Source organism: Ipomoea triloba, chromosome 15 (genome assembly GCF_003576645.1).
Source record: "Ipomoea triloba cultivar NCNSP0323 chromosome 15, ASM357664v1".
Lineage (NCBI taxonomy): Eukaryota > Viridiplantae > Streptophyta > Magnoliopsida > Solanales > Convolvulaceae > Ipomoea > Ipomoea triloba.
In genome coordinates this window covers 4,039,024-4,065,470 of record NC_044930.1, presented here as the reverse complement: position 1 = coordinate 4,065,470, position 26,447 = coordinate 4,039,024, and the positions used below count along the sequence as shown (strand labels likewise).

The 26,447-nt window shown below is 35.1% G+C and overlaps 4 protein-coding genes across 10 annotated transcripts in view; 1 reads left to right on the top strand and 3 right to left on the bottom strand.

Annotated features, from left to right (window-relative positions):
* Nucleotides 1-220: 220 nt before the first annotated feature.
* On the bottom strand, nt 221-4,311 carry LOC116006992 (transmembrane protein 87A-like). The gene is made up of 5 exons (XM_031247544.1): nt 3,956-4,311; nt 2,894-3,827; nt 2,077-2,172; nt 1,710-1,846; nt 221-610 (listed from the first exon to the last, which is right to left on the bottom strand). The coding sequence occupies exons 1-5, from the start codon at nt 4,189-4,191 to the stop codon at nt 433-435; spliced, it is 1,581 nt and encodes a 526-aa protein (XP_031103404.1). The 5' UTR covers nt 4,192-4,311; the 3' UTR covers nt 221-432.
* A 3,569-nt stretch (nt 4,312-7,880) lies between these two features.
* Nucleotides 7,881-9,996, top strand: LOC116006377. Its single transcript, XM_031246724.1, has 2 exons — nt 7,881-8,150; nt 9,271-9,996. Exons 1-2 carry the CDS (start codon nt 7,986-7,988, stop codon nt 9,799-9,801), a joined length of 696 nt encoding a protein of 231 aa, XP_031102584.1. The 5' UTR covers nt 7,881-7,985; the 3' UTR covers nt 9,802-9,996.
* Nucleotides 9,997-16,305: 6,309 nt separating this feature from the next.
* Nucleotides 16,306-18,578, bottom strand: LOC116006047 (WRKY DNA-binding transcription factor 70). The gene is made up of 3 exons (XM_031246301.1): nt 18,218-18,578; nt 17,177-17,281; nt 16,306-17,008 (listed from the first exon to the last, which is right to left on the bottom strand). Exons 1-3 carry the CDS (start codon nt 18,538-18,540, stop codon nt 16,513-16,515), a joined length of 924 nt encoding a protein of 307 aa, XP_031102161.1. The 5' UTR covers nt 18,541-18,578; the 3' UTR covers nt 16,306-16,512.
* Nucleotides 18,579-21,927: 3,349 nt separating this feature from the next.
* Nucleotides 21,928-26,447, bottom strand: part of LOC116006100 (phospholipid-transporting ATPase 1-like) — a 10,492-nt gene continuing 5,972 nt past the window's right edge. For all 7 annotated transcript variants that reach the window (XM_031246375.1, XM_031246372.1, XM_031246374.1 and 4 more), the window contains 7 exons: nt 25,878-26,226; nt 24,792-25,584; nt 24,500-24,623; nt 24,079-24,298; nt 23,265-23,723; nt 22,859-23,159; nt 21,928-22,366 (listed from right to left, as the gene is read on the bottom strand). In XM_031246375.1, the coding sequence (XP_031102235.1) occupies nt 22,958-23,159; nt 23,265-23,723; nt 24,079-24,298; nt 24,500-24,623; nt 24,792-25,584; nt 25,878-26,226 (2,147 nt within the window). In that variant the 3' untranslated portion in view covers nt 21,928-22,366; nt 22,859-22,957. The remainder of the gene's footprint in view (nt 22,367-22,858; nt 23,160-23,264; nt 23,724-24,078; nt 24,299-24,499; nt 24,624-24,791; nt 25,585-25,877; nt 26,227-26,447) is intronic.

Sequence of the window (26,447 nt, the reverse complement as noted above, 5' to 3'; positions counted from 1 at the left end):
AATAATGTACTTTTAGTATATTAAAATTGACTTTTTATTCACAGAAAATATATTATTTGAGTACTAAAAGTACATTATTTTATATAATGTAAATTTTAGTATACAAATAATATACTTTTAAATTTTCAAAAAATAATGTACCTTTACCCGTGCCAATAGTTTCTGGTGCAATACTTGTTCTTGTAGATGTAAATATGAAAATGTGACCAACTTCCAAGGATAAAATGCAACAGAAAAGTGAGATTTGAATCATTGGCATCATGCAAGAGAGGGGATCAGTCATTGAAGTTTCACTTGTGAGGTTTCACTATACAAATTTCACCACCTCTGTACATAAACTAACTGCATCAAAGTTTCCTGATACCTTGCATCTTGCTACCAAGAAAATGATGCTCGATATCCATCGGGGTCAGTGCAGTAGTTACTATCCGTCTATTCTCGCTTGTCCTCTTCGAGATCTTCTCGCTCTGTTAAGTGGTCAGTTGACGCGGACCCCTTCTTTTCCTTCCTTTCGAGCTTGGTTCCGGTGTCGCCAACCACCCTCACCACGCTTGTCAGCGCAATAGCCTCTTCATCAAAGTCATCTGTGCTGTCCCCAGAGTGTGCATATCTAGTATTCAGACAGTAAAGTTAAATTTAACTGAGATATTATCATCAGTGATACACAATATCACACCTCTACATATTAGTTTCCCGTTTTCGTTTATTTTCTTGCAGAAGTAATATACTGTTTGTCCATAATCAGATGGAGCGTAGAGGAATCCAAAGCAGCAGCATATGAGAACAATATAAGGATTTCAAGAATCACTGCGCTACAATCAGTTTAACATTCTATGCAAATGTGAAACTGATAACAAGAAATTGTCAAAAAAGATCTACCTAGGAAATAGAAATTTCCTTCTTATGTTTTCATTTCAAGACTGTACAGGCAAGGCGAGTTTGGGTTAAGTTTTTTTTTTTTGGTGATGAGGAAAACCCGCACCCACTACCCGAGAGTGTGCATTGGGTAAACCCTGCCTTGTGACCCTAGCCAACAAAGGACCACAAGGAAATAAACCAGCTTAGGTTGCTCATAGCTAACTAGCTCAAACCAAGAAGGTCATTAGGCCGCTCCGGTTGGGAGTCGAACTTGTAACCTTGTAGTTACCAAATCAACAGCCTGACTAACTTGGTTGAGTGAGTTGCTCCCGTTTGGGTCAAGTTTTGTATCAGTGTGTGTGATGTTCATTGCTAAATAGACTTTTGTCTCGCATCTATATGCAGTAAAGGAACTTTGTTCCCTGTTAAGTTGTTTCTATTTTCACATCAATTTGTCTCGCACCAAAATGATTAGGTATGAAAATTTGAGATCTAATTTCCCTAGCAATTCATTGTACCAACGAAAAAATAGGCCAAGTGTCTCCTAGAAGTATATCAAGGTGCCATTATGTATAAAGACGTTGAGTTAGTTTCATATCCTGACATGACCAATTTTTCACATCAAAATAGAAAACGTCAGAACATTTTAAGCGCAGTTTTTTATTATATAAACATGTGCATCTGAATGGACTGAATGTTTCTTCAGAAATATATCAAGGTCACGGCATACCATCATCAGATTCAATAGCCATCACTAAAATTGGGACAGATGTTAGTACTGTCTATCAGTCAACAAAGCAATTGGTAATGTGACTAAAAGAGAGATGAAGGCCTCTATCAGGAAAGTGTACCTGGTAGGATTACGTGAAGGAGCCCAAAGAACACATATAACCACCAACAAACAATATGCTAGGACTGTCCAAAAAGCAGGAATTATCCATGAAAATCGCCACAACTCACTTAATGGGTCACTTGCATTGAAGTATAGCTGAGCCAACATATCAGACATTGGAGATCATCATGATTTGCAGATGTAATATTAGCAGGAGATTTAGAAAAAAAAATAAAAAAAAATGAAGAGAGAATTAACAAGTTGTCTGTTATTTAACATGGCCATCGCCATCATTTTAATAGAAGATTCTTCTCACTGTGTGACACTAAAGGCAACCCATTGATCCCATGAAATTGTTGGGAATTATTAGCAGTGGAAAAAATTACCTCATAGCCAACCCAAGCAATGGAGAGCAGCACAAAGATTGCAAGGGAGTTGGTAAACTTTCTGTAGAGATCCAGCTTTGCAATGCTCTTTCGCACCTGCGTTACAGAGGACAATAGAACCATGAAACTGATGAAAGCAAGAACCATGAGAAACATTTCAAAAGAAGAAAAACCGGCCCACTACATCCTCAATGCATTATTCGGTACTTGTGCATAAGCCAAGTGAAAGTTTGCTTTCTATTTGAACAAGCAGCTTCAGCAAAGAAAAAACTTCAGGCATGTGACCATGAAATGGTGATATGACACTTGTACATGTCCTCAAGCGCAGAACTCAAGGTAATTGTTAATGCTTAATATATTCTCCAAAATTTATGCATTTTAACTGAAGATTGGCTAGGATCAAAGAACGAAGTTAATTGATGGGAGTCAAGGGATGTGTATTGCAGGCATGGGAATATTAGAATAAACTTAATTATACAAAGTTCAATCTTTATGGGATGCAAGGAGATTTATCTATCCAGAATAAAATTAAGCTTGTGAGCAGTAGGTTTACAAGCCAACTTATTTATGACAAAAAACCTAGACATATGCCAATATTTATAGCCTTAATGCATACATGCAAACATGTTACTACTGTCATGTACAATCAGTCCTTTAAAAAGATTGCACATAAGGTAAAGAGATGGATTTGAAATAAATAAAACTTACATGGAGCTTTTGTAGTGTTTTGGATAATGATGAAACTAAGGTAAAGTATAATCAGTACTTTAAAGATTGAACATAAGGGAAACACAAGGATTTGAAACCAAAATCTTACCTGGAGCTTTTCTAGTGTTTTTGATAATGATGAAAAAATCCACAAAATAAACCAGGCATCCAAGAATGCAACAGGCAAAACCAAATATAACCTAGTTTTTTTCGAGAAGTCATTGACATTCCCCAGGTGTTCAACAAGTTCAAGTGCCTCCAAAGCAATAAAATAAACCAGGGCTAAAAGGTATACTTTAGAGGTTACACCACCAAGTGTAGGCTTGACAACACCATATCCCATAGAGACCACCAAAAGAAGCACACGGGACAACGTCTTCTTTACAGCACTAACTGTCACTGCCCAGAGTGTAATTGCCATTGGTCTGTTCCCTGTAGAATTAAGATTCGTATACTCAAAGTACCAGAGGGCCATCTCAACCATGCCAAGAGCAATAACAACTGTAATGTGCGAATGCAACTGAATAACATCCTTCCAGTACTGGACAAACCTTAGGAACCAGAATAAACCAAGCACGAGATAAGCTAAAGATGCAATTCCATAGAAAGTCATTAAAGGAACCATTTTCCCAGGCAAATAACCATCAGGGTTTTTCCACACACTTCTTCCTCTTATAACTGTACCCTGGAGCTGTGGATCACAGTACATGAAATAGAGATAGTACATCCCCGTAGTGTTGATTTCAACTGATTGGGGATCCATTTTAGCTTCCTGGCTATCTCCTTCAAAAAATATCTGGATCCGTTTCGGCCACTCCGGGTTATCAGAGTTTATCTTTATTATAACCTCTCCTACAGTACAGAACTTATCCTCAGAAAGCTGTTTAGTGCAACATATAGCATTAGACTTCGAAAACGCGTCCCCGATGCTCTCCCTGTCTTTCACCTCGAGAATAATGGCCTCAATCAAACCGTTTTTGCTCTGCATCTTACTTTTACTATCAATTGATTCTTTTGTCCTCACAAATGTAACATCCTCAAACCTGCAAAATCCAACTACCAGTGTGAAATCCATCCGGATCCTTAAATGCATCACTCGACCAGTGATCCTCAAAACCTAGATAGATAGATAGATAGATAGATAGAGAGAGAGAGAGAGAGAGAGAGAGACCTGATGAAGGATTTTCCTTTGAGAGGTTTGTCAATGGAGGAATTAGCAGGGGAGTGGTTGAGCTTGGAAGCGAAGAGGCCTTCGGTGCCGCCATGGAAGAAGAAGGCGTTGGACTTTGGAATGAAGCGCTCATTTCGATAGTCGTGGACTGAAGCAGAGACATCTGTGAGTGAGCTATGGGCGTAGAGTAAGAGCAGTATAAATCCGGCCCAAAACCGGGAGATTTTTCCTTTCATTAGTGGCTTGCTTGTTCTCTACGCCGTTGCCGGCAGTTGGCGGTGGTGGTTATGGAGGAGGAGGAGGAGGAAGAGATTAAGACCAGACTTCTCTGGAAAAAAGTGTCTCCACCAGACTGGTCGACGAAAACAACGGTGCACTGAAACTTAACATTTCAAAACGGTGTCGTTTTCTACCTTTAAAAAAAGAGTTTTTTCCACCTTTGGTCCTATGACTTTAGTTAACACGACTTTCATTCATGACATAAGTAGTGCTTGACTTTAATTTTTTTGCCACTTTTAGTCCTTGACTTTGATTTTTTTTCCATTTTTAGTCCTTTCAGCCATATGAGCGACAACTTTTAATCGAAATCAATAAACTGTTGTGCCATTAAGGGTAAATAACGTTTAATGTATTTATGGATTCATCAATAGACAATTTTACTCTTAATGGCACAACAATTTGTTGATTCTGATTAAAAGTTGTCGCTTAAAAAGCGAAGCAAAACAAGCAAATAACGTTTCTTTTTCCTATTTTTTATCTAATTTTATTTATAAATATATTTAGAGCTTTATCAAAAGACACTTTTACCCTTAATGACACAATAGTTTGTTGATTCCAATTAAAAGTTGTCGCTCGGATGGCTAAAAGGACTAAAAGTGAAAAACAAATCAAAGTCAAGGACTAAAAGTAGAAAAAAAATCAAAGTCAAGCACTACTTATGTCATGAATGAAAGTCGTGTACCTAAATTGACGGAAACACTAAAGTCATAAGACCAAAAGTGGAAAAAACTCAAAAAAATAAATTATCTTAGGGTTGTTTTCCGCTGTCGTGTTCATCTGTCTAAGCTCTATTCTTTTTTCTTTTTAATTTTTTTTTTTTTGGGTGGGGGGAGGGGGGATAAGGATTGATAATTATCAACCATAAATATCTTTAGTATCTAATTTCTAATCAATATAATTAGATACTATAAACTTATTATAGTATCTAATTATATAAAAAGTGCATTTAATAAATATTAATATTTAAGCAAACATTTTTAATATATAGTATTTCTAATAAGAAAAATAGCAACTAAATATCATTTATTTAATAATAAAAAATAATAGCATATCTTCTTTTCACACTATTTCAAATTAAAAAATGAAATTTTAAATAAATAAAACTTTTTGGGTTATAATGAAATTTTCAAATGAAGATGGAGAGAAGGAATCTTATGGTTTGATAAAAGAATATGTCATCTAAAGGAATTTGATAATTTCATTCCTGTTACATCTAGTATCTGTCCATGATACTTTCTCAATTTACTGAAGCCCAACAAAGTCAACATTGCCCACACTGAGGCTCAAACCCATGACCTCCCACTTGGGAGAATCACTTCATGCCGCTTGACCACAAGGCCTTTGGAACGTTGCTTCCTATTGTCCACCATTAACAAAATTTAAGATATTTTTGTTAGAAAAATAATATGTGTATTTCTCAAAAGAATAACACTTGAGTGGCACATCTTGATTTTATTTATTAAAATTATGATTCATTTTTAAAAACCAATTAAAACATTATAGGTCAAAATACAACATAATTTAGGGGTTGTTTAGTAACTTGGAAAAATTGAGGATTTTCCCAAAAAAATGGAGAATTGAAGAAGTGGAGAAAGAAAAATGAGAGATGTTGTTTACTAAATCTATTCTTCCAAAGTGTAATTCCATCTCATTTCTCCATCTTTCTTAAGGAATTTGGAGAGAGCCAAATTTGAGTTCTCCATTTGGAAGAATTGGAAAAAAACGGGTGAACAGTATTACTTAAGTTGAGGTCCTAGGTTCAACTTCTACTATGCGCCCCTTTTGCTTCCGCGCCTTTTTGCCTTCTTCAGCCCTTTCACTTCAGTTTCTTATAATTTTTACTATATTATTAATGTTTCGCTTTAGATTTTTTTATAATTTTTACTTTTACTATTATTATTATTATTATTAAATTTCTATTTCAGTGAAGCTTCAGATTTTTTATTCTTATTATTACTACTATTATTAATGTTATTAATATTAATATTATTAAATGTCTATTATTATAATTATTACTACTATTATTTTTATTGTTATTAATATTATTAAAATTCTTATTATTGACCACCCACAGTCCTTCGACTTTCAAATTGTTACCATCCTTAGTCTAAAGTTAATCACCCATGATCCTTGAACTATCAATTATTATTATTATTATTATAATTATTATTATTATTATTATTATTGACCACCTACGGTCCTTCGACTTCCAAATTGTTATTATCCATAGTCCAAAGTTAATCACCCATAATCCTTCAACTATCAATTATTATTATTATTATTATTATTATTATTATTATTATTATTATTATTATTGTATTTAACAAAATAAAAAATTAGAGAAATGAAAAACTGGAAGAATGGAGAAATGGAAAACTGGAGGAATGGAGATGGAAAACTGGAAAAATGGAGAAATGGAAAACTGGAAATGTAAAAACAGAGAAATGAAGTAAACGACCGCTTAACATCTATTAAGTCTTTCATGACTACCGCCATGCTCAGAACCAGGACTGATGTATGGAATTTGTTTTAAAATGGTGAGGCTTTAGTATGTGTTGTTCATATAGTAACACTAGGGCTAGCGACTATATATAGGTGCATGTGTATGTCACTTTGTTGTCACCGACCGTTCACCTTTTTCTTTAAGGCGAAAAGTCTTGAGATACCAATGATATCGATGGAGTATCGGTCTCTGAGACATCAAGTTGATTTGTATTTATAGGAAGTAAATTAAAATAGAGTTGTAAATTATCAATACATATATTGTGAGTTAGGCTGCACTGTTAATGACTTTAATTTATGTAATAGTAAAATGGACTATGATACATTATATATAGATACCAAAATACTATAATTATATTGCAACACATCAACCAATAATGAGATATGTTTAAGAGGTAAAGAAAGGGTTTATTATAGATAAAAATGAATGATTAATTAATTAAAATGTACCTAATTTAAAAAGCTTATGTTGAAGGACACATATATCCAACAATAATAGTATAGTGAATTATTGGTGATGCTCTTTGCAAAGTTTGGTAGGAGTAATACATAATTAAGATGAGAGCATTAAGTGGGCATGCAAACAAACCATTCCACTTGGACGCAATTAAGTCCCTATCCCCCAAAAGAGGTTAACCATTTGGAAAATGATATATTCATAAACTCGTATATATGGAGTAAAATTTTTGCTAAGTTTTGTTATTTGATTGACAGAGGAGAAAGAAGATAATAAAAATTGTGACTCGTTACTCTCAAAAAATTAGTCTAGTACTCTAGTAAATGAGAGTTTCTATTTATAAAAATTGGTTTGGAACGACATGATGATGAGAAAATTATTAAGGGTTAGGTTTCGATTGGATTCTTTGTACGCAAAAATGTTGAGTCTTAATGTTGACTCGATTTATTACTTTTTTATGGGCATGAGAACGAGTTCATGAGGTCTAAGATATAATCTGATGAAATGAACAGACAAAAGTACATGTAATATTACGCGGATAATGTTCCAATAATGGTGGTGGTCTTGACACAACTTCTACTAACTTGATGATGGGATGAGTTTGAAATCCACTAAGCATGCACGCACCACATTAAAGCAATTCAACACATCTTATCATCCTCCAACAACACATTAAAATATATTTGGTTGCTTTTCTCTAACCTTTTGACCACATACCAACACACACGATATAATACACTCTGATCTGATCTGCTCCCTGATGAATTATTAGTTAGTTAGTTGGCATGAAAAATGGCATTCATTGTGTTCTTGGACACCATATTGGTTCCCTTGAGCCTCTCCCTTACCATCGGGTACCATGCCTATCTCTGCCACCGCCTCAAGCACAAGCCCGCCGCCACCACCATCGGCCTCAACATGCTCAAGCGGAGATCCTGGCTTCAGGATTACAATCAGGCAAGCAAGCCCCAACCCCACCTCCCTTTAATCTTCTTTTATATTTGTCACATGAAAATAAATCCGTCGTCTAAGTTGTTTATAACTGACTCAACTCAAAAAGATAATTCTTAATGTTATCAAATCAACAGTTTGACTCACTTGGCTGGGTTGTCCTATGTTAAGTCTTATTTAATTTTATATATAAAAAAAATAGATATAATATGATAATTTAGCCATTTAAAGGCGTAATTAGAAACTAACCATCACACCACTTTGAAAAATTTGCAAAATTCTTGGTCGGTATTTCTAAATTCTAACTACCCTAGCTAGAAAGTGGTTTGTAAATTTGGTCAAGTAGTTGTTGGGCATTTCCGTGGTTTTCTGCCCATTAATGGTCAAAAAAAAGTAGTCATAGTTGTTAAAATAGTCCTTGGAGAAGGGAATCAAGGTTAGTTGAACTCTAATTTTTCATTATATTTTTTTTTCATGTCATTTTAACCTGTGAATATTAAAAGAATAATGGTAAAATATGTCATCAAATTATACACTAAACTGTAATTAGGTTATCCAACTCAAAAAAATTATAATTTAGTCTCTGAATAATATAAATTCAAGCAATTAAAGCTAAAGTGACCTGTTGACTGGATAATTAGATGATGTGGTAGTTACCAAATTAAAGATTGAATCATTATAATGGTAAATCGAGTCAACTTTAATTATCCAATCATATGGACCTAAATTTGGCAACTATCACGTTATCTAATTACCTGGTTAACATGTCACTTTAGGTTTAATTGCTTGAACTTGTGTTGTTCAGGGACCAAATTGTAATTTTTTTTCGAGTATGATGGTCTAATTGCAGTTTGATTTATAATTCGATGGCTTATTTGACCATTATTCTAATATTAAATATCAATTCTAATAGAGTTGAAAATATATATGAAACTATTTTTATGAAAATAATGGCTCGATTTTCTAAGAAACCGTCTTATAATATTTATTTGCAAGACGAGTATAGTCAAAATAAAAATGTAATACTTATCGAAAAGAGAAAGTCATGAAAAACAAAATATGGAGTATATAAATGATGAAAGTATATATTATTGTAACAGTAGGGAATTGAATTCCATATATATAGGGAAATGACAAGAAGGGCATGTTAGCGGTGCAAAGCCTGAGAAACACATTAATGGCGTCCATCCTCACAGCCACAATCACCGTAATCATCATCGTTTCCCTGGCGGCTCTCACCAACAACGCCTTCAACGCCGCCTCCCACCTCTTCCACGGCCCACTCCTCGGCCTACATTCCGGCCGCCTCATAGTCCTCAAACTCGGCTGCGCCGCCATCTTCCTGCTCGCCAGCTTCATGTGCAGCTCCATGGCCATCGCCAACTTGATCGACGCCAACTTCTTGGTCAACGCGGTGGGGGCCGACGACTTCTCCGCCTCGCCGCCGCCGTCGCACACGCAGACGGTGCTGGAACGAGGCTTCAAGCTGGCCGTGGTGGGCAACAGGGCGCTTTGCATGGCGTTTCCGGTGTTGTTGTGGATGATTGGTCCGGTCGCCGTCTTCGTCTCCTCGGTGGCGCTGGTTTGGGCGTTGCACGGCCTTGATTTTGTCGGCGACTTTTCGGCGATCGCCGGAAAAACCAGTCTGCAGCCTTGAACAATGAAGATCTTAATTGTGTATCATAATCATCTTTAATTTAAAAAAATATATATTGTAATAATAATGATAGAATTTTGGTAATTACTAGGAGTTGTGAGATTGGTGAGTGAATATATGGATTTCTCCTAAATAATTTAGTGCAAATTATATCGTACATTCATTTTGTAAATTAAACTTGATACATTGTCATTTTAGGCGGGGCCGGTCTTGAGCATGATAGAAGGGGCCCATCCATATATATGTATATGTATACATATATCTATTATAGTGTTATAATTATATTAAAAATAAAAAGTTACTGTTATAATTATATTAGAAAATAAAAATTAGTGTTATAATTATATTAGAAAACAAAAAATTAAGAATAGATGAGATTGCAGGAATATGCAACACTACACACATGCAACACAGCACACCTATAAGGCATTAGGGATTTGGATAATGAATTTTGTGATTTCTGTAATTCTAGAATATATATATATATATATATATATATATATATATATATATATATATATATATATATATATATATATATATAATTTTTGAATTATAATTAACCTGAGTTATTAAGTTCTATATCATCCATTATATTTACATGGATAGAAAGTGAAAGAAGAAATGAACAAAAAAATCGTAGTTTTCGAGTTGTTTTAAAATTGTTTTATGTAAAGTTACCTAAAAAGCATTTATGTGATGGTGAAAAAAAGAAAAAAAAAACAAGTAGAGCAGCTAATAGAATCACATCAAAGAGGAGCTATAAATAAATTTTTCATAAAATTATCAGAATCATTTAATGAAAATTTGAAACAATCTAAATAAAATTTAAATGACCAAGGCCATGTTAATGACGATTTTGTGTATTGAGAAGGATATGCTAGAGAATGTTAATTTTGATGCAATTATCGATGATTTTGCATAGCGCGTAGAATTTTTTTTGTCATGATTACTTTTGTATTTAAAAAATGTTGAAAATTATCTAATAGTATTTCATGTTATTTGATATTATTATTTTTTAGTATTATTACATTTAAATTTTAGTTTTTCATATAAGGGGCCTAGTTTTTTAATTTCGCCCAGGGCCTCTAAAATGTTTGGACCCGCCCTGATTTTAGGTTGTCTGGGAATCTAGAAAATATTTTTGAAAAGAAAAATGACTCATTTTCTGAAAAAATAATTTAATTTTCTAGTGTTTATGTGTTTGGTTCATTTCCCCAAAAATGAACATATTATTATTTGTTATATAATAATAATAATAATAATAATAATAATAATGGAAAATAAGTTTTTTTTAAATAACGGTTTTAGTCCATTAATTATACATATATTGTAGACTTGGTCTACGAATTATATATTACAATACACAAATTTTCCACTTTAATTATCGGTAAATTAAAGTGGCAATTTTCGTTCACCATTAATAAATTTTGTTAATATTAATAATGCATTTTAAATTTCTAAATTATTAAGGAACACCTTAGTCATTTTTTATTTATATCATTTTGTATTAAATAATTAATTAATTATTGAGTTTGACAAACATATTTTTTTTGCCATTCGAGTGTAGCTAAAGATTAACATTACACTTCAAATTCTCAAATTATTGAAAGACATTAGTCATTTCATAAAGTTTTCCCAAATTCTCTCAACTAAATCTTCATATATACCGTCAGTTTGAACTATTTTTTTAAATTCTATTTTTATTTTTAAAATAGTCCAAATTTAACAATTAAAAAATTTTAGATTTTTTTTTCCAATTCAGGTTTGGAACCGATCCAGAGCCGACGGTTCTGATTTATGATTTTAATAAATTAAAACTCGAATCTTTTAAGTTCTAGTTTTGAACCATAATCGGAATCATCCCTACAATTTTAGTTTCTGTTTTATTGCTACAGTACAGTGTCCAATTCGAATTGAACCCCGTAATCATCATTCCTAAATTTATGGTATGAAGAAGAAATTGGTTTCAATTCTTTCTTCCTCCTATGTATTATTGAGAATATTATCATTTACCATTCATATCATGATTTGGACTATTTGTATTTTTATAAATTAAATACTTATTTCTTGTACTTCAAACATTATAGATTGATTAATAATAATATTATTACCAAAAAAATGACATATATATTTGATAATTATTACTTTAATTTTTCTTGATAAACATGGCACATCAACTTTTTTAATTGAATTCAACATTTCAACCGCATGCTGTCATGCACTATCCTTTCACCTTTATTGACACCTTTGAAATATAATAGAGTAAAATAGTGTGTCTATATCATTTTTGAGGTTGAGTGAGATAGTTGTTGCTGATGTGTGTGGATCTTGGAGCCAACAAAAAATTGGAGGAAAAAACTTCACTAATGAGGTTGCTCTAAATAATTTTTCAAATGTTTAGAGAATCAACTTCTGAGTTCTATCCCAAAAACCCAATATGTTGAAGAGAGCTCATTCATGAGTTGTACGTTCTCCGGAGAGAATCCATAATTTCTAGGTTGTCAAACTTCGATTATATAGGTTTAATCTTGATGTTGATAAATTGAAGAAAGTGTACTTAATATGACTGCGGTTTGATTTTAGTTTTGAATGATTCACAGTTATGAGAAATAATAAATCAGAATCGGTGGTTTCAGTTTAAACCGTCGATTCGATTTTTTTTTAATAAAAAAAAATTATTTTCTATTTTTTAAATAATTCGAATTCAACAGTTAAACTTTTTTAGAATTTGTTTTCCAATTCAGAATCGAAGCCGACTGGTTTCAAACCAGAACCGACAGTTCCAATTTATGATTTTAATAAATCGAAACCAAAATCTTTTGAGTTTCAATTTTGAACCGTAATCAGAATTATCCCTACGGTTTCAATTTCAGTTCTATTGTTAAAATACCTAATTTGATGACCAATTCGAACTGAACCGTGATCATCCTTAAAGTTATGGTCTAAAGAAGAAATTGGTTTATTCTTGGTATTGATGACACATACTTTTGAAGTGAAGAAAAAAATAATTTAGTCTTGGTGTTGATGAATAAAGAAATAAAAGAAACGTAACATTAATTATTAATAATAACTTCTTTCAATGGTAAGAATTTAGTAAATTCAAGAATTTATTTGCAATATATTTAAGAAATGAATTGAAATCTAATTAAATTTTGATGTGTATTTAATGACATATTTGATCATTATTACTTCAAATTTTCTTGATAAACACGGCACATCAACTTCTTCATTGAATTCAATATTTCAACCTCATGCACTGTCCTTTCACCTTTATGGCTTTTTTTTTTTTTTTGGTGGATGGAAGGGCCGGAAGGCCCCTGGGCTAACGTCTTCTACAAGTTGCAATGCTCTGCGAGTCGCGAAGAAGAAGATCTCTCATATCGTCGGGCGGCTGATCCAGAATAGTCGTTCCCCACACCGCATGTTGCCCTCGATTCGCAAGAAAGTCTGCACACTGGTTTCCCTCCCGGTACACATGACTTAGCTTGATTGTGTGGAACTGCTTCATTACATGCTTGCACTCCTTGATTAAGGTGTTCTCATGAGTAGTTGGTGCCGAATCGCTTTCCAGAGCTTGGATCATCGCCTCTGAGTCAGCTTCTATCATGATCCTTTCAAAGCCTTGGTTTTTTGCAATTCGGAGCCCCTCTCTAACACCCCATAGTTCTGCCATGAAGCTGTTGGTACACACCCAATATTGGAGGTAAAACCCAACATCCAATCGCCGTGATGGTCCCTGAAGAGACCTCCTGCACTTGCCAGTCTCGAGCTCGACTTCATCGCTCCATCCGTGTTGAGTTTCACCATGCCGTGAGGAGGAGGAACCCATGCGACCCACTGTTGTTTGGTTGTCACCGGACCATTATGTCTGAGAAGGAGGTGTTGTGCCTCCTTAGTATCATCTGTAGCACGTCTGATCACCTCTCCCGCTGTAGTGTGAACATTGTTGAAGATGACGTTGTTCCTTGCTAACCAGATATGCCATAGCATATAAGGGAACATTGTCGACCAGATGATGCCCTTTCCCGTCGTTTTTGCATTCGAACATGCCTTTTTTAACCAAGAACTTATCGGTAAGTGACTGCTCGAATTGAAATCAGCCGGAGGTTCGGCCAGCTCCCAAATATCTTTCACCCGATCGCATTGTCTGAAGAGATGATCTACGGTTTCATTGCCTAAGTTGCAGAGCGGACAATTGGCGGACTCTACCAAACCCCTCCGCTTGCGTTCTTCGTTGGTGAGCAATCCATTGTTTAGGATTTTCCAGATGAAGATCTTCACTTTCTCCACGCATGCAACTCGCCAAATCCATTCTTGAGAAGCATCTGCATCACCAGATTCAATTAGAAAGGAAAAAGCTGAAGAGACAAAGACATTACATGAGTTTGTGTGCAGCCATGTGATCGTATCTTCCTGCAAGTCCTCGTCGGGGATAGGGATCGCACGGACTACATCGACTAGACTTTGTGGAATAAACAAGTCCAGCGCCATGGCATCCCAAGTCTTTTGTTCATTGATCAGATCTTTTACTTTGATCCCCTCGTAGTTGGGTGGAATAGTACATTCCGGGCTGGAGCTGAGTGTGTTGTTGCCAATCCACCGGTCGTGCCATACATTAACCGAGTGGCCGTTGCCAATCTTCCATCTAACTCCTTGAGCAAGAATGTTACGGCCTTTCAAGATGCTTCTCCATCCCCAAGACCCGTTACTGCTTGGAGGCAACCTCAGAAAGTCGGACTGTTTGACATATTTTTCTCTTAGGGCTTTCACCTAGAGCTTGTTCTGATTGGAGTAAACTTGCCAAGCCAATTTGGTGAGGAACGCCAGATTAAAGTCACGAGCTTTTCTGAGGCCTAAACCTCCCGCTGTTCGGGGTTTGCATATGACATTCTAGTTGACCGTATGGATCTTTCTTGAATCTTCAGTGTGTCCCCACAAGAAGTTTCTGCAAACTCTATCTATGTCGTTGCAAATACTTACTGGGAGCGCCAGAGATTGCATGGTGTAGGTAGGGATCGTGGCAAGAGAGGATTGAACTAGAACCCTCCGGCCGGCCATGGAGAGTGAGTTGGCTTTCCAGGCTGTGAGTTTTCTTCTCATTTTATCCACCACCGAGGAGAACGTTTGCTTCGAAACCCGTTTATGAAGCATGGGAATACCCAAGTACGTACCCAGATTAGGCGCTAGGGGGATCTGTAAGCTCTCGCCAATGAGTCTTTTAGTGCCTGCATCCAAATTGGGTGAGCAATAAACAAGAGATTTAGAAAGGTTAACCTTTAGACCCGATGCTTTGCTGAAATTATTCAGACAATCCATCATGATCTTTGTTTGTCTTTCGGTTGCTTCTCCAAACAGCATGAGGTCATCAGCAAAGAAGAGATGAGAGATGCCTATGCCTCCTCTAGAGATGCGGATCGGTTTCCAGTGGCCGTTGTTGACTTCATTTTGGATGTCATAAGCTAGACGTTCCATGACCAGGTTGAAAAGATAGGGTGCGAGTGGATCCCCTTGTCGCAAACCCCGACCCGATCTGAAGGGTGGGAGCCGACCACCGTTCCATAGGATAGATATCTCACTCTCCCGAAGTGTAAAGAGGATGAGATTAATCAGGCGTCTTGGGAAACCAAAATCAGCTAGTGTGTTTTCAAGGAAGGTCCAGGAAACACTATCATAGGCTTTGTGCAGATCAACTTTAAGTATCATTAAGCCTTTTTTGCCTTTCTTGGTGTTCATCGTATGTATCACCTCTTGTGTGAGAATCACGTTGTCCATTGTTGATCGGCCCGGTAGAAAACTATTTTGGTGCGGGCCGATGAGGTTGCACATGAGAGGTCTTAATCTGTTGACTAAAACTTTGGAGATGACTTTGAAGCCCACGTTGAGGAGGGTAATTGGCCTAAAGTCTGCTGCCGTTTCCGGTGTGTCTTTCTTCGGGATTAGCGTCATGAAGGCTTGAAGGAGGTCCGTGTTGACTGACCCGTTGTTCAAAGCCTGATTGACCATATTTGTCATCGCCTGCCCAATCTCACCCAGTAGTGTTGATAGAACGCCGCTGGGATACCGTCAGGTCCAGGACTACCATATTTTTTCATTCCAAAGATAGCTTTCTTTACCTCCTCACAAGAAGCTACTCCCACCAACCTATCGGCCATGGAATTTTGGATTTTAACATTGTCGTTCACCTTTATGGCTTTATTGGCACCTTTATCTTAATTTTCATTTGCAATTTTTAAATGGAATATAATAGAAAGTCGCCTTCCTATATTAAATACTATTTCAACATAATTTTCCAAGGGATACTTTTCAAATAAATGAAATCTAGCAAGCTAAGGTAGTACAAACTCCACTAAGTAGACAGTAGACTTGCTTTAATTCCATATATAGAATATAATCTTAATTAACTATGTTTTGCTTGTACTATAGTTAGTTAAGCATCATTTCTCTAAATATAATTTACATCATTGTACTAGCTAGCTAGCCATCTATCATTTGAGTGAAAAATAAGTTCAATTGACTTCTTTAAAAAAAAGAGTCTCATGCATATTTGAACTTTATATATATAGTGAAAACATACAATGAGCTCTCAATATACGATTAAATAGTGATTTCGTTTTGAGAGAGCTCGTTGAACAGAGTACTAACAAGGAATTTACATTAGGGCAAAATCGATAACAGGAGGAACAAGCTAGCTAAGCTAGCATAATTCAATCAGAAATCCGCCAAGAACCCTAATGTGAAATCATCAACATCGACATTACCCATCATTTGCATACCCAAGTCATCATGAGTGCATCCAGAAGAATTCACGTCCCCATACTCCGACCCCGACGATACCGCCGGCCCCCACCGGGCCGACGACATCGGACGGTCATCGGACGACGCCAAACAACAACCGGAGCTTGATGATTGAATGTGGCTGTGGTACAAATTCTCAGCAAACTCTTGCTTATTGAGTTCTTGCTTTATTAAAGTTGGATTCTGAACTTCCTTGTTGCTTTGACCATTTTGCCCAAAGCAAAGTAGAAAAGAAGAGTCCCCAGGTGCTGTGGAGTCCACGATAATTTGAGGGTATTTTTGGAAGTTCAAGCATGTGTGATTGCCATTATATGTTGTGCGGTACAGAGCAGGATTTTCGCGAATCATTTGCACCTGTTTGGTTGCTTGGCATTTCTGATCGAATTTGTGAGTGCACCTGTAGTAATTCCTACACACGATAAAATTATAAATAATTAATTTCTTTTTAAAGAAATATAAATTAAATTGAACCACTTAAATCCCACACACAATAAAACTAAAATAACAAAGTTTTTAAAATAAATAGTGAAAAAAATAATAATATCACAATAATGAATTTGAGGTGGAATAAGCAAACCTTGGATATGGGGTATTGAGGATAACTTTTTGTCCATATTTTCTCCAAGCATATCCATCATCTACTAAAGTTTGAGAATCTTTAATCAGTGTCTCACATGTTTTTCTGCAACAAAAATGATTTCAAGGTTATAAACAAACTAATTGCATGTATAACAAATTTAGCCTGAAGATAAAATAAAAAATTTGCAATCAAGAGTTGAAATTATTAAATATAAATTTATTATATACTCTGAACCAATCTAAGTTGCTCATAAATAACCTCTCGAATCAATAATATAACCCCTCGAATCTTGGTTGCACATTTTTTTGTAACGTTTCTAATCATCAAATTAAAGTGAGAATTATTAAATATAGAGTTTTATTCATTTTTCAAATCTTAACCTCATGCAACATGCATGTTATATAAATAATGAAATTAAACTATATATATAACCAACTTTATAAAGACCATCATGATTCTATATACAAAACGTTTTAAATTAGGTAGATTAACTAGGGGCAAAATGGTCGTAAAGCATTAAAGAAGCACATCATGATCTGATTAACGGATTAGAAAAATGAGGAGATGCTAAACAACATCACATATTCACACCCACTTGCTTTAACTTGTCACCATCATGGATCTTTAAAAAGACAAAAATACCCTCAAAATGTATTTATCAATTAATAGTTGTCATCTAATTTTCCAAACAAAATAAATAAATTAAGCAACAAATAATTTATCAAATTTTCATGACAACCCACACATATATAGTGTTAAAAAAAACAATAAAATTTTTAATTTAATTTATTAAGTAAAACTTTACCGTTTACACTAAAGAATTATAATGCCAAAGCTTAATATCACCGGCAGTACTTATATATATAGTAAAAATCTAATGCATCATAAGTATCACGTTACACACATATATAGCGAAAATCGAATATAATTTGTCAATCAACATCCGTACTATCAAGTATAGTTAATTATGTACCGAAATCTCGGGCATAAAAGATTAGGGCACGTAAAATTTAGAGAATAATTAAGAATTATTATTACCTTCTCTTGTAGCATCCTCTACCATCTTTGAGTGCAGAAGTAGTTTTGCAACTACCACTAGAGTCCTCCGATTTCCGGCCGTCGCAAGGCGGCTGAGAAACCTCGTCGGAATCCATGGATCCAATTACGGAAATACCCTCATTAAAAGATTCCAGAATCTTCACCACCAAATCCTCCGCAACCACCTTAGACGGCGGTCCATGTTCGCCGGAGCTGTTTCTCAGCACCTCTCTTAGTTGGCACGTCAAGTTCCGGCCAAGAATCAGGCCGTCGACGGCCCTCTTGCGGTTGGCCGATGAGTTTTCCGGCGAGGAGTGTGCCATAGATTATGTGTGATGTGGCAGTGGTGTGTGATTTTAGCTTTGAAATGTGAGAGGCTACATTTATTTATATATGTGTATGAAATAAATAAATAAATAAATAAGTAAATGGGTAAACGCTTGGAAAATTGGAGGATGTTGCTTGGAAAATTCGTGTGAGATTAAATTACAAGAAATCCCCCACGCGCACTAATTGCATGCGTCGTCTCCTTACTTTGTTATGATAATTTCATTTTGATCCCTAAGCTTTTCATAATAACACTAACACCTTTTATTCTCCTATCAAATTATACTATTGTTGTAGATCCTTGATTAACACTTTTTTCATCTCTAACCTTAAGCTTGCAGGGACAAGATCACCTCATCACCATTTTGAATTCGATCTAAGTATGATTTATGATTTTTTTTTTTTTGGTGTAAACTCACAAGGTGTTTCAGGTCTTTCTCCGTTCGTTTTTAACGGTCTGGATCCACCCGACTAATTCCTACTCGCTCCAAGAGGAATTGTCACTTGTGGGAATCGAACCTGGGTTATCCCAAAGTTCTTCCCCACAAAGACCTTTATGGCATTTATGGATTACAAATTTAAATAAATTAATTTTTTTTATACAAGAGATGCCTGATTGAACAACGTGATTACTCATTATTGTTGCATAAGTTTCCTAAATTGCACTCTAACACAATGACTAATAAATACTTAAAAATATATAAATATAAACCTCTTTTCTCCATCACATCGATGAAAAATAAAAAGTCAGCTTATGTAATTTTCACCCTTAAGTCATAGATTTAGAATGCAATCCGGAAAGAAAAAGGAGACAAGGAACGTAAAATTATACTCCGTACTATGTATTAGTTACTCTAAGCAACCTAAATTTTGAAAAAAATAATGATAAATTTTCACATAGTTACGAACAGAATAATAGAAATGACATTTCATTGAAAACATAGAAATGCTTAAAATATAGACATCTATGGCTCTATAACATATAAACTAAATTTTCTAATATTATGTAATCCAAGGATGAGGGGTTAAAACTAAATTATCCAAAAATGGATAGAAGAAAAGGGATGAGGTGCTGTGGTGCATGAACCTGGATGACACTCCACGGCATCAGGACCACTTTGGGCGTGCATGACAAGGGAGCTACAGATACCACACGCGCTTTGGCCGAGAGTATAGCTATGTTTCAGGCATTAGATGACGAACGAAGTGACGCCACCAAGTTGCGTCACGCAGTGACGACTCCTATGATTTAACATACTTTTTTTTTATTTTTGATTTTTTTTAGAGAAATGATTTAACATACTTTTAGTTAATCAATATCCACTTACAACTTGTCTTGCCTATTCATCGTCAGCATGGAATCATGGAATATTTCCACTTTACTTTAGATAGAGTTGCTTTTCCCATCATATATTATTAATTAAATGGAGATTTTTTTTTTGCTCTTTTCGTAAATTTACCTTTTTAATATTTTCAATTCACATGGTTTAAAAGGGTGGTGACATTGAATTGACAATTTTACCATTCTCATCCAATATTTACCTTAGCTTTCTCATTGTACACACCACATATGTATGAAAAAGAGAAATACTTGGGTATCTCATGTTTTGATACCGCCGTGACCAAACGGAAATGAGGAAAGCGGACACTTCTGGAACTTTTGTTTTGTTTTGTTTTTTTTCAATTACATGGTATAATAAAAATATTCTTACATTTTAATTTCTTTTAAGGGTGTGTGTGTATATATATAGGAGTTTATTCCCGTGAGAATTACTCTCCATGAGTGAACAATGAACAAATTAGAGCCGTTTATTTGGAAAGATTTTAACGGATTTAAAGCAGTTAGAGAAAAAAATGTGATGGTATTTTTGTAAATTACTCAAATTTTATAGTGTGTAAAACTATAAAGTGCAATTATTAACACTATAAAGTACAAATAAGCAAAATTATATCTCTTCACTTCACTTTATACATATGACATGTGCGCTCTATGATGTAATTAGTTGTACTTTATAGTGTTATTAATTGCATTTTTTAAAAAATTAAGATATTTATGAAAATATAATCACATTTTTCTATCTCCTCGCTTTTAAAATCATTAGATCCTCCGAGATCAATTGCTTTGAGTGATTCATAGTTATCTCTTATAACAATGCTTTGTGTATGATTCATAGTTATCACTCGAATCATACACGTGTGTGCGTGTGTATGATTCGATTGAGAACATACCCCAAAAAGTGAAGACTAATATGATCTATCCATCTAGGTATATCAACGGTTTATGTATATCAACGATTAAAGGCTGCTAAAAAATAAGGCGAAAAATGCGAAGTTGATTTTATAAATATTGCAAACTTAAAAATTTATAATAATTATAAAATTATCCCCGTATTTTATTTACTAAAACCATCACCATCGATGAACCCTGATGGCTGATGGACAATTGAAATTAGTCATCACATTTTATAAGAAAGACCATTTTATATTTGATTCAGCTAATATATAATTGAGTGAGACAAGTCTCCTAGTAAAAAATGTAGACTAATACTAGTAGTTGATCTAGAATGATCAACAATTAGGAAAAAAAAGGAGAAATCATGCGGTGGCATTTTGATAAATATTATAAATTTTATGCATCCGATGAACATTGCGCATTTATATATCATTAAATGCATTTTGTAATTTGAAATATTTATTAAAATATCTCCATATTTTTTATATCTTTTCAAGTCGTTGATAATTCAAAATTGACATGTATATATATATATATATATATATTCATCTTTTACAACTTTAACCATATCCCCACATTCCTGGTGATCTAGAGTAACCTCAACAATGTAAGATTTTTGGTGATTTTTGCCCTGACAATTGGGGAAGAAAAGAGGGAAGAGGAGAAAAAAAAAAAAAAAACTAACAAAAATTTAAAATGAAAATAAAATAAAAACATTTATTCACGCAACGCACACTGCAAGTTGCTCTTATCAATTTATTCCCATTTAATAAGCCTCACAAAAATTTATTTTTGCAAAAGAAAAAAAAAATCCACAAAAAAAAAAAAAAAAAAAAAAAAAAAACTCTTGGGGATGCCTTTAGGCTTTAGGCAACACGGAAGCGAGAGAAGAAATAAAGAAACAAAAAATACGAAACGTGAAGAAAATGTATCGATGTGTGTGTGTGTGTGTATTTGTAAATATTTTTAATTGATTAAAGAAATAAAAAGGTCCTTTTATGTTTACATTTAAAAATAAATAAATTTATTATAAAACATTTCCATAACTATAACTTCTAACCTTCTAGGGAGTAATAATTGGCTAAGTTATCTACCATAACTACCTTATCAACTAATTGCATCAAACAACCTAGAAATATGCTAAACACTATACACAAATCATCTTGAGAGACTGAGATTGAATAATACCAGAAGATGAACACTCTTTTATTTCTTACTCTTACATATGCATGCTCAAGATGAACATCAACACCTGCCCCTTTTTACAAGACTCCATCAGCCTAATGTACACTTGGATTTTTTCTCCGATCTATTTTTTCTATTTTCTTTCGTGTTCGCTATACGTGGCCATTTTACTATGACAGTAGTTAGACTCTACAATATAATAAGCGGACAGACTGTTGCTCGGCCTGCATCGACAATGTTCCAACCAGACGCGTTCAACTTGCCTCGAAGCTCATTGGAACAGTCAACTAACCTTGGATTCGTGTTAGACTGTTAGCCCTCGGTTTCTTGAGCATTGTTCAGCTTACCTGCCCAGAATCTGTCGCTGTGTATCCCTTGCTGGCAATCGGTTGGGTATAAATCATCTGAAGCGTTGAGAATTAAGAAACAATAATTCATTAGTGATGCTCGGGAATGAACAAGTTAGAGGATGCTATGCTTTTGTATTGGATTCACTAATGCATTAGTAGCCTAAATTATTAAGGATGGAAATGGCAAAATGAGTTCAAACATGAAAAGTTTCCTATGTTAACTTTAACGGCTTCCTATGAATGCAGGGGTTTGCATGTAGCTTCACGTTTCTGTTTCGTGTGTTTGGAGAACATATATGGAGACAGAACCCAAAAAACACCATCCAGTTGAAATTTCAGGGATTAAACTTTTCGACGTAATCACATGTGAAATCCAGGACAAAGTTAAAGACAAGGATATTGGTGTAACAGAACACATAAAATGACAAGGATTGAGCATCAATTATGTTGTCTTCAATTAAATGAAAGTTTGGCAAGGTGCAATCAGGAATATTTCATGAAAGGACTAGGATAATTACGAAAATAATAAGAATAAAAGTGACTTACCAATTAGCCTATACATTGGAATGCCATGAGAAAGCCATAGACCAGTAAAACTCGTGCAAGCAGTATCGTCATAGGGTTGATCAACATCAGCAGTACAAATCAGCTCGTGTCTTGATCTGGCGTAGACCCAAAATGACCAGTTCTTTTTCTCAGTATCTCTGCTTCTCTAGCTATCTGTATATCAGAAGGCCAGAAACTTTGCTGTATAGCCTTCACAATAAGGCGAGGAAGCAATGCCATAACGATTATAAGCAAAATAGTGAGCCAGTAACTTGGCAACAATACGAGTTGGTATATTGTACTGCAAAACACACAGCATAAGAGTTACTTTCATGACACAAAACACCAATATTTTAAACGTATAATGTGTAATGGAAATTTTAGGACACAGATAGGAAGGGCTAACCCATAATTTGGGAAGATCACGATAGAGTCAATTACCACCAGGCAGCCATATGTAATAACAATTGATCCCCATATTGCAATATGGGTATATATTAACCAGCGCTGAACATCCATTGCCAAGTGCATGTTGACAAGTATCACCACTGCAATTGTCCACAAGCTACCCATACTCCAGATATCAATTGTACTCTCCTGATAGGTGTACAGGGGTACATAGAAGAGAACAAGACTTTGCCATAGAGTATCCATCATTGTAATCCAGAACAGGTGCATATTGTAACTCTCCTGTCTATGGCCGGAAGCATAGAGTTTTGGATACTCGAGTAGAGTCCTATGACTTAAATCCTTGTCCAAAATACCAACAACAATAGTAGGTACTGAAGTATAAAGAACGGAATAAAAAACACTGCTCCAATCAGTCAGTGCAGAGGTTGTTGAGAAGGCTGTGAACAAAATGTACCTATATGAAACAAACAAAAATGATATTACTCAGAAAAGGAGTCATGATCAGCTGCATCACAACAGAGATGACAAACAAATATTAAGCACCATCAAGAAGTGACTGACACTGAGAATGAGAAATCAAATTGGAAGATACTAATCATCAAATTCAGCAGTTAGTAAACTAATAACACTATTCATCATGTTTGTAAAAGCTCAGGGGTCTTGACCATGTAAGAACACAGAAAATTTCAAGCTGATGAACAAAATGGCACCAAAGAAATGGATAGTCACCATTTGTCAGCATTGGAAGTGGATGCATAAAATAAAAAGCAAATGCAAAATGTCAAATATGAAAGAGGAAGAAAATTTACCAGAAAAGCATAAACACAAAAACAGCATTCCTATAAAAGTTATAAAGAACCAAGTAACCAATTCGCTGATAATTCCAATGCCCGTGCACCAGAAGCAGTCTTTTAAGAAAGCGAAACTGTCCCATAGCAAAATCAGATGCCATTACAGCTTGGCGCCCTTCTTGACCACATATTCCAACCCCAACATCCGCCATTTGGATCATTGAAACATCATTAGCACCTGGCCAAAAAAATTTCAAATCAAACCCAGACAAAGAATAATGGGGGAGCTGCAACATGAAATGAAACCTAAGATCTTCAAGGAGAAATTGCATTGATCATTACATCCAGTATGGAACCTAAGCTTTTCGTGCAGAAAGCAGAAAATGTTTCAAACTCAAGTTAAAGTACAAAATGGGTACAAATAGTATTAACAACGCACCATCACCAATGGCTAGTGTCATATCATCACTGCGACTCTTTATTAGGTCCACGATTCCAGCCTTTTGCAAAGGTGCAACACGGCAGCAAAGTACTACTCTACATGATATTGCAAGGTCGTATAGCTGTTGAACAACAAGAATTATAAAACGTAAGAGATCATATAACAAAATATGGTCATATTGTTGTGGCGAATTATATTTTATACCTGAGCAAGAAATCAAGGGGACAACAGTAAATCCTAAATATACATGAGAGATTTAAATTTTCACGCAAGAAAGAAAATTCCATACCTCAGACTCCAGCTCTTTCTCTAAAATATACACCAGACTGTTCCCATCAATAATGAGAGCTAATGGTGGACTAAGAGTTCCTTCTTCATTTTCTGTATGCTCCATAGGCAGGTTAAACAACTTTGCATCAGGAGAAACTTCATGGTAACCAATTTCAATGTCTCTTTTCCATCTTGAGATCCAATTATTGCAACATGCAGACTTAACACCATGTTTAGCCTTAGCTTCAGACAATAGTCTTCTGCATTCATCTTCAGAACTGCCATTGATTATGATCCTATGCATGTCAGATGTCAAGAGTTTGCAAGAAAGACCAATAGAAATCGCAGTTTCTTGCTTATCACCAGTAAGAACCCACACTTTTATTCCTGCTTGCCGCAGAGATTCAATAGCTTCAGGTACACCTTCTTGTAGCTTGTCCTCAATGGCAGTTGCCCCTAGTAGAGTTAAGTTGCATTCAATTAGTGCTGCTGTTTGTCGTAATTTTACAGACCTATCGGTCAATGATGTGCTGGCATCTTCATACAAGCATTGCCACTCCTCAAGTTCTTGACCTGTAAGATCCTTGGCAGCAACTACAAGAGTGCGCAGACCTTCTGAGGAATATTCATTCAAATGATTCTGTGTGGCATGTGCAATGCGACCATCCCTTTCATTATCGTTCTTTAAAATGCTAAGCATTGAAGTATCAGCTCCTTTGACCAACACTTTCACAGTATTGTTTGGGAATCTGATAACAACGGACATTCTTTTGCGGACACTGTCAAACTCATGAAGACCCAACACATCCAACCTGCAGTAGCAAAACGAATGGTGTAAATATTAATTCACAATCTAAAAATGGTAAGAAGTGGGGACAGTGTTGCAGAGAATCATCTACACTTTCAATGTCAAACCTAAAAATGCTTCATTTATATGGTAACCTCCAGACTTCACAGCATATTAGGTTAATAGTTCTGTCACAGTGTTATTAAACAAAAGGTGCATCATAACGTGGTAGAGACATGACCATGACATAATTTGCAGGTGCTCTTTGGCGAAGGCAAATTAAATTATGATAGAAGTTGAAGTGAGATAGCAATCTACCTTAGTTTCTCACCATTGACATCTATTGAAATGTGCCCAGAAGTCCGCTCAAAAAGTGTATATCCATAAGCAGAAGCAGCAGCAACTAGTGCTTGTTCATCAGGAGATTCACCCTGATATTCAACGGCACCAGTATTACCACTTAACTCATTCTTAGTGCCACTCGATGGACTCTGAGTAAGGATGGGAATCACAGTATTGCATGCTGCCAATGTCAAAAAGAACTCATGTGCAGCAATCCTTTCTTCCCCAGCTAAATCATTACTTAACAACTCCAGGAGTTCAAAATCTGTGGTGATATCTGACTTAAGCTTCCATCTTCTATTGCAAGGTTGTGCAGCTGGTTTTACTGCACAAGTTTATTAGCAGGTGAGTATTTGCTCATGACGGGGCAAAGAAATACAGATAAGTAATGCAACACTTATCATTTCTTCAATTATTTCACATAGAGCATACAGCATATAACAGGTAAGTAAAGAACATGGTCAGTTAACATAATTCAGAAATTACTTGGCTTATACCAGATTTAATAAAAAGAGAAAAAAAAAAAAAAAAAAAAAAAAAAAAAAA